This window comes from Malus sylvestris, chromosome 6 (genome assembly GCF_916048215.2).
Source record: "Malus sylvestris chromosome 6, drMalSylv7.2, whole genome shotgun sequence".
NCBI classification, from domain to species: Eukaryota; Viridiplantae; Streptophyta; class Magnoliopsida; order Rosales; family Rosaceae; genus Malus; species Malus sylvestris.
Window position 1 is genome coordinate 10,892,988 of NC_062265.1, and position 8,597 is coordinate 10,901,584.

General features: G+C 37.7%; 1 protein-coding gene across 1 annotated transcript; it reads left to right on the forward strand.

Annotated features, from left to right (window-relative positions):
- Positions 1-2,969: 2,969 nt before the first annotated feature.
- Positions 2,970-7,911, forward strand: LOC126624995 (acid beta-fructofuranosidase 2, vacuolar). Its single transcript, XM_050294065.1, has 6 exons — positions 2,970-3,520; positions 4,434-4,442; positions 5,723-6,579; positions 6,798-6,959; positions 7,058-7,293; positions 7,488-7,911. The coding sequence occupies exons 1-6, from the start codon at positions 3,109-3,111 to the stop codon at positions 7,855-7,857; spliced, it is 2,046 nt and encodes a 681-aa protein (XP_050150022.1). The 5' UTR covers positions 2,970-3,108; the 3' UTR covers positions 7,858-7,911.
- Positions 7,912-8,597: the final 686 nt, after the last annotated feature.

The window sequence follows — 8,597 nt, forward strand, 5'->3', positions numbered from 1 at the left end:
GCTTCTGTAAGGCAATTGAAGCCATATATGGAACCACATACCTCCGCAATCCAAATCGTCAAGATTTGAAGAGGCTTCTACACAAGACAGACAAAAGAGGCTTCCATGGCATGATAGGAACTCTCGATTGTATGCATTGGGAGTAGAAGAATTGTCCTACTGCTTGGGCTAGCCAATTCAAGGGTCGTCATAACAAGCTAACCATTGTGCTCGAGGCTATGGCATCTTACAGCATATGGATTTGTCATGTGTTACCATCGTGCTCGAGGCTATGGCGTTTTACGACACATGGATTTGGCATGCATTCTCTGGTTTTCTCCTCTATTCGATGATGTTGTCAATGGATGAGCACCAGAATATCGATACAAGGTAAATGGTAATAGGTATGAGCTACGTTACTACCTAACAGATGATATTTATCCTAGTTGGTCTACCTTTGTCAAAAGTAATTATTTTCGTAGAGGCAAGAGTCTTACAGGAAAGATGTGGAGAGAGCGTTTGGGATCCTACAAGCTCGATGGACCATTGTTAGAGGGGCTTCACGATTGTGGCATTCCATTCAATCATGATGACTTGCATAATTTTGCACAACATAATTGTGGAAGATGAGTACATCAAAATTGAAGAAGATTCAGACGAAGATGTGGATGATGACCAACCAACACATGTGAGAGCTATGACAAGAGATATAGAATATCTCGCTGCAACCACATATGAGACCCAACAGGATAGGGTCACATTGAGTGAGCATATGAGACATTTAAATAGAATTCAAGCTCCTCAAGGTCATGACACACTCCACAAGGATTTGATTGAGCATATATAGCGTCGAGAAGGTGAACGTTGATGATGTTGGTGTATTAATGTGTTCTTGTGTTAATTTTAAGTGTACTATGTTGTTATTTTATGTAATAATTTTAAGTGTACTATGTTGGTATTTTCTAGTAATAAATTGAAGTGTTTTCTTGTGTAAAGTCTTTCGTCTAGTACGTTGTCAAAATTATTGAAGGCATCTATTTTACATCAAAGTGTGCAAGAATAAGTACAGTAATTATTGAAGGCATCTAGATTAATAGAAACAATAATTAATAAGCCATAAATTTAATACACACAACAATTAATAAAGTACATAAACTTAATACAAATGACAATTCATAAACTCGATAATTCATAAACTATATAAACTTAATAATGATATCCACCATCTTGACTTGGTGGTGGACTTGAGATATAGCCTTGAGGTGATTCATCATCTTGAAATATACTCATTGTGGCATACTTTTGCAAAATTTCATTTTGCTTACCACGTAGGAACTTCTTCCTCTCTAGAGTGTATTTGTTGAGATCCTCCATCATGAAATTAATTTCGAACCTCTCTTGCTCCCTATCCCCTTCTTCCTTCATGGCCTAACACATGGGCCACTTTTTCTTGCCGAGAGCTATGGCTTTCGGACAATCTTGCAAATCCAGTATCAATGTGTCCACTCATCGGCTCTTGGGACTTCCCTTTTCTCTTTGCTTCCTTTTGCTTATCTCTTCTCGGGGGCCTTGCAATAGAAGAAGTTGGGGTTATTTCAGCAACACCTTCATTGACACATTCATCTCCATCGTTTGTCGGTGCGGCTTCACGTTGAAATAATCTTCCCCATTGTTGGTCCGCATCGGTTGCCCACTTCGGACAATCCTTGAGGACGTCCCAAGCATGATGCAACTTAAAAGGTTGATTTTTTGGTGTTACTCTTGTCTTGTAAATTTCCATTGCTTTGTTACCCTATGCAAAAAATACATAAAAATAATTAGTTGCAAAATAATATTATGTACATGACAAATAAAATATCAACAAAAAAACTCACAATTTATGTGGCGCTCCGTCCACTAGCCATGTCAGTCACGGCTCTCTCTAAACTTCCCTTCCATAAAGTGCATGCTTTGTTGATAGTCTTCCACCGATCGTAAACACCACTACCTTCCCTCCCACCGCCGTTGCAGTTTTCATGGAACTTTTCAATGATTTTATCCCACTAAACCTTTTTATTTTGATTCGTGCCAATTGCACCATCTTCGCTAATAGAAACCCATGCCAAGTATAAAGCAACATCTTCCTCACAGGTCCAATTACGACCTCTAATATGCTTTCTTGCCATCTTGAAAAATTTGGAAATGGGAAGAAATGGTAGAAAGAAAAATTGGAAGAATTGTAGGAGAAAAGTGAGTTTTGTGTGAATGTTTGAATAAATACATAGGTATTTATAGAGTTTTTGGGTGAATTTTGAGTTAAATATTTTTTTTAAATTATTTTAGCCGTTGGATTTAAATTTGGGCCGATCTTTTTTGTTATTGTTAAATTTGATTATATTCGATCTCAGTCGTTGGATTCAACAATATATATATAAAAAAAAGAAGTTTGAATCTAGGCCGTTGGATCAACCAACGGCCTGTTGATTCCATCCGTCGGATCAATAGAGCCGTTGGAGCGCCTGGGGAACGTGGCTGACAAGCCCACGTGGGTGAGACCCAGTCAGGCTGATAGCTCACGCGTCGCGCGCGTCTGGCGAGTGGGTGGGGGGTGTGTGGCATACAAATGCCCGGTTTCAGGCCCACTGGTGGGGCCTACACCGATTCCTGGGCTAATTTTTGAGCGGCATTTGGCTTGGGTTTGACTTTTCGCTTTTAGCCAAACACTTAAGTTGGGTTGGGTTGAGTTTTTTTTTGGGGGGGGGGGGGGCGGGGCGCGGGGGGAATAAATGGGAAAATTTGGTTTTTAGCCCAGGGTAGTTTGGTCTTAGTGTAGATAATATCATTTATTATAATTAAAAAAAAACTTAAATATTATTAAATTAAAAACAGTAGAATTAGAACAAACACCCACGAGACTCGCTTCAAACTCTGTTGTCCTCTTCTTTAGCAGAAAAGAGAAAACTCTCTTTGTCCACTTGTTTTCATGCATGTATGCATATATATATAATCAAACACACCACATGAACGTGCACTTTGTCAGAAAAACTCATTAGCTCTCTGATGAACCAAGTTAACCAATTTGAATGAACTAAACCCATTCATTTTCTAGACAAATATATCACAAATTCAAGTTTAGGTCGCAATCCCTGCATGGCAGACCCTAGACCTTTTCTTCCATCGGATCCCGATGCCCTGCCGTACACCTACACTCCTCTCCCGAATCCGCTCGAAGCTTTGGAAATCCGAAAGAGGCAGTTTAAGGAGCTCCTAGCAGTCTTTTCTGGGTTGCTGATGCTTTCTTTGTTGGTGGTCATTATTAGTAGTGGCAACAATTCTGATTCCCATGCAAATAAAAATGAGCCAGTGTTTTTGGCTAAAGAGCCTTATACAACAAGAACCGTCAAACTGCGCCCGGTTCCTCGGGGCATAGCAGCCGGAGTGTCCGAGAAGTCGAATCGGTTGGCCGATGCTGTGGACGGGCCGGCATTTCCATGGAACAATAGCATGCTGTCATGGCAGAGAACTGCTTTCCATTTCCAGCCTGAGAAGAACTGGATGAATGGTACATATATTTTCTTTTTCTAATTTTTTTTTTCTTCTTCTTCTTTTGGTTGCAAATTGGATGATTTTGAGTGGACAAAATGATTGGCTGATTTTTTTTCTTTCTTTTACTTTTAACTTTTGGTCCATAAATGAGAATTATGAGATGGATTAATCAAAACACGTTGTTTTCATAAAGATGAACATTTACAATTGTCAATTGTTTCTCTATTCATTTGTGTTGCAAAAAGAGAAGTTCACTTTTATTTTTGGCGCGATTATTTATTATATTTTGGAGGAAGGACTTAGATGAACTGAGTATTCCGTTGTGATAGCATTCGAGTGCAATAGCACAATGCCATGTAGAGTTAGATTAACATGTGATATTGTTTTATTAGAATGTGACACCACTGTAAAAGTGTACTTGATCTATCGAATTTAACGTGATTTTTTTTGCAGTGCACTTCCTTTACATAGTTTAGATTAATTTAATATAATTATTACATTGTTTGTAAAAATAAAACATGGTTTTTGCAGTTGAAATAAGAATATTTTACATTAACGTAGTCATAATTTTATCCTTTGGAATAATTCACATATTATTGATTAGTAATTTTTTTTCTTATACAACAATATTGATCGTGGGTCGTAGACTAATTGATACAACGATCTACTAATAATTTGAAATCAAACTCATTATTCATGAAAGTCAAATTTAGGACCTCTATTTAAAATTTATAAAGAAAACTTGGTAGAAGTTTTCCCTTGCAAATGATTCTTGCTAGGATAGTTGTTGCGTGGGACTTAGTGTCTTTCTTCACCTTATTTTCAAATTAAATTATATTTAGTATTTTATTGACTTCTACTGTCTTTTCATGGTTGGCCTTTTCAATTGTCAATGCTCTGACCCGTGATTTCTCTTCCGGCTGCTTCAGATCCAAATGGTAAGCAACCTTTAATTTTCTGTTTATTAAATCATTACCTGTTCATCTTGTATTCTTCTGCACCTTATCTGGAATAGTATAATCCGTAGTTAACTAGTTTAATCCATTTTGGATCTCGTCAGGGCAGTTGATTAGAAAAGTAAGCATTGTTTTTCATCAAAATACAAAAATACAACCCAACTTTGTATGAAATATTTGACATGATCGTGTGGCTCCCTCTCCAACGTTTACAATCAAACTTTGCCAACCCTGCCACCTTTTAACTTTCCATGAATTTCACATGGAAAAAAAGGAAAAATATTCAATCATTGACCATTTCAATCATAAAAGTTCTGGAGATCAAGATTAATGGGATAATTTGAAGCAAATTATTCTTCTACAGTAGATTATAGTTGGAAAATTTTGTACGTCAGCCTACAGTTTGTTTATCTAAAGTCTTTAACCCATTTTTCCATTCTTTAGACCATCTCCAACTCTTAGCCTAAAATCTAAAATTTTTAGCCCAAAAAATTTAGGTTTTAGCCTAGAAACAGTTTTTCTGATCCAACCTTTCTAGCCTAAAATTTTAGCCCCAGATTATTAAAGAATGAATTTAGGCTAATTTTTTTCTTTCTTAAATTAACTTTTTTTTAAAATGTAGATTATCGTAAATTAATTTTATGAATATTTTAATCTAAAAATATTTCTGATAAATATTGAAAAATCACTAAATCAATACATGAAATTCATGAAACACTATGGAATAATATGAAAATCATGATAGAGATGTATAAATACAAAATACATGAAACACACATGACACACATACACACATGTGAAGAACATCCAAAACACATGTGAATGACATACAAAACACATGATAGAGATAAAGCACACATAGAACACATGACACACATGAAACACATACTGTTGGATTTAAATTTAGGCCGTTAGATTTTTGTTTTTTACCGTTAGATTTGATTATATTTGATCTAAACCGTTTGATTCAATAAATATATAAATATAAAACTAAAAAAAAAATAAATCTAAACGTGGACCGTTGGATTAACCAACGGTACAATTAAATAAGGCCATTGGATCACAAAAGTAGCCGTTAGGCTACCAACCGGCCTGACACGTGGGGGAACACGCCCACGTGGGTGGGGTCCCATTGGGATTCAACCTGGTGCGTGCGGCGCGTTGGGCAAGTGAGCACTCGGCATGTGGCCTTCACATCCCACTTTTCACTTCCCGTTATAGATTTTTGCAGCATCTAATTTTGTGACATGTAAATTGAACAGGTCCATTATTCTACAAAGGTTGGTACCACTTTTTCTACCAGTGGAATCCCAATGGTGCAATATGGGGAGACATTGTATGGGGCCATGCAGTGTCCAAGGACTTGATCCATTGGCTTCACCTCCCTCTAGCCATGGTGGCTGACCAGTGGTACGACATCAATGGAGTCTGGACTGGCTCAGCCACCATTCTCCCTGATGGCAAAATTGTCATGCTCTACACTGGCTCAACCAATGAGTCGGTCCAAGTCCAAAACCTTGCATATCCTGCTGACCACAATGACCCCCTCCTCACCAAATGGGTCAAGTACTCCGGCAACCCGATTCTAGTCCCGCCCCCGGGCATCGGATACAAGGACTTCCGTGACCCGACAACCGCTTGGTACACGTCTCAGGGAAAATGGCGCATTACTATTGGGTCAAAGCTTAACAAAACAGGCATATCCTTGGTTTATGATACCAAGGACTTCAAAACCTATGAGCAATTGAATGGGGTGCTTCATGCTGTCCCTGGGACTGGAATGTGGGAGTGTGTGGATTTTTATCCGGTGTCGAAAACCAGTGACAAAGGACTGGATACTTCGGTGAATGGGCCTGATGTGAAGCATGTGGTGAAAGCTAGTCTTGATGATGATAGGAATGATTACTATTCATTGGGGACCTATGAGGAGAAGACAGGCAAATGGGTTCCTGATAACCAAAAGATTGATGTTGGTATTGGAATTAGGTATGATTATGGCATTTTCTATGCCTCCAAGACTTTCTATGACCAAAACAAGGAGAGGAGAGTTTTGTGGGGTTGGATTGGAGAGTCTGACAGTGAAAATGCTGATATGCAGAAGGGATGGGCCTCTGTTCAGGTAAATTGGTTTCTTTTCTCTCCTCGATATTTACAGGAATTCACGGTATCTGGTACATTATTTAAATTATGTCGGTAATATGGATATCGATAAAGTATTAAAGTGTGTCAACAGAATAATGTGCTACAGTATTTTAGTACATGGTACCAAACATTCTTTTCTTTTGGCGCATGTATCTTTAGCTGGAGCTATAATGTTTGTGCGACAATTTAATGTAGGGAATTCCAAGGACAGTGGTGTTTGATAAGAAGACTGGAAGCAATCTACTTCAATGGCCAGTGGAGGAGGTCGAGAAATTGAGATTGAGCATTACGGACTTCGACAAGGTTGAGGTCAAGGCAGGCTCAGTGCTGCCGCTTCAAGTTGGCACAGCTACACAGGTTTGTATTCCGTTCTTAATTAGATTTATGTTGATTAATATGGTAAAATTCCGAGAACGTTTGTTTAGTTTTAAAAGAAATGATTGGCAATGTAACAGTTGGACATTGTTGCCGAGTTCGAGTTGGACAAGAAAGTTTTGGAGAGCGTAGCTGAATCTAATGAGGTGTTCAGTTGCAATACCAGCGCTGGAGCTTCCCATCGTGGTGCTTTAGGACCCTTTGGTCTTCTTGTTCTTGCAGATGAGACCCTCTCAGAGCAGACTCCTGTCTACTTTTACGTAGCCAAAGGACCTGGTGGCAATTTTGATACTTTCTTCTGCGCCGATCAAACAAGGTAGATTTTTCATCACAAATGTTCTCTTCGTGGATTGTGAGTCTGGACAATTGATCATGTTAATTATATGTTAAATGGACTGTCAAGATTCACGACCTGTCAACATAAGCTTCTGTCTCTAACAACATATATAAGTTTTTCGTTAACTTGTTATTTACTACGTAGAACTAAAGATAACTTTTTCTGTTATATAGGTCTTCTGTGGCTAATGATGTTAAGAAAAAAGTTACTGGCAGCTATGTTCCAGTTCTAAAAGATGAAAAATTATCAGCGAGGATTCTGGTTGACCATTCGATCGTCGAAAGCTTTGCTCAAGGTGGAAGAACAACCATCACATCTAGGGTTTACCCAACCAAGGCAATTTATGGGGCTGCTAGGCTAATTTTGTTCAACAATGCTACCGAGACCAGTGTTACTGCCTCCCTCAAAGTATGGCAGATGAACTCTGCATTTATCCGCCCGTACCATCCGGACGAAACGAGCAACGCAAGCTTAAACCTTGTTACCTACATCAAATTCATTGTCACATTCTTTATTATTTTTACTTTATCTTTTCTTAGATAGGGAAGGTAATTGATTTATTGGAAATAATATATCTGAGACATGCATTTTTTTTAAGTGGCGAATTTTAATACCAGTTTCTACAATTGAACATTGACACAAGTCTACTTCTAGTCTAGCTTAGAGTAATAATAATAAAAAAAAAAACGTTCTTTAGATATAAGTCCTGCAACACTTATTTTCTTGACAAAAACCCATCTCGTTTTAAACATCCAAATAAAACCCAAATTTGAAATAAACTGTCGTGTAAACAAATAAATACCTATTATTTTCAAAATATTTACAATTGTGCCACAACACCCTAATTATGTTGATGAATTTAATTATCCACCATAATTATGGCAATACTTATTTTGCATGTATACATTAGGCACATTTTGTTATTATTATATCTATGTGAAATAAATTACTTATATTTTTAAGTAGAATATAGGTAATTAATTAACTTTGAATCAATTGGCTGAAAACATCATTTTATTTTGTAGGTTGTTTGTACCATACTTGACCAATCCCGAAACTACTGAGCACCGGTCAACGTTATACCGTCAAGGATCCAGACGAGTTTCCCTCCAACCAGGAGGCCAATTACAACGCGACACGTGTCGACATCAGAAGCCAATCATAGCGCGACACGTGTCAACATCAGAAGCCAATCACAACACGACACGTGTTAATGTCATAATGAAACTAGAAACTCTCTTTTATAAATAGAGATCATTCTCTCACAATATTTCCTAATGTTA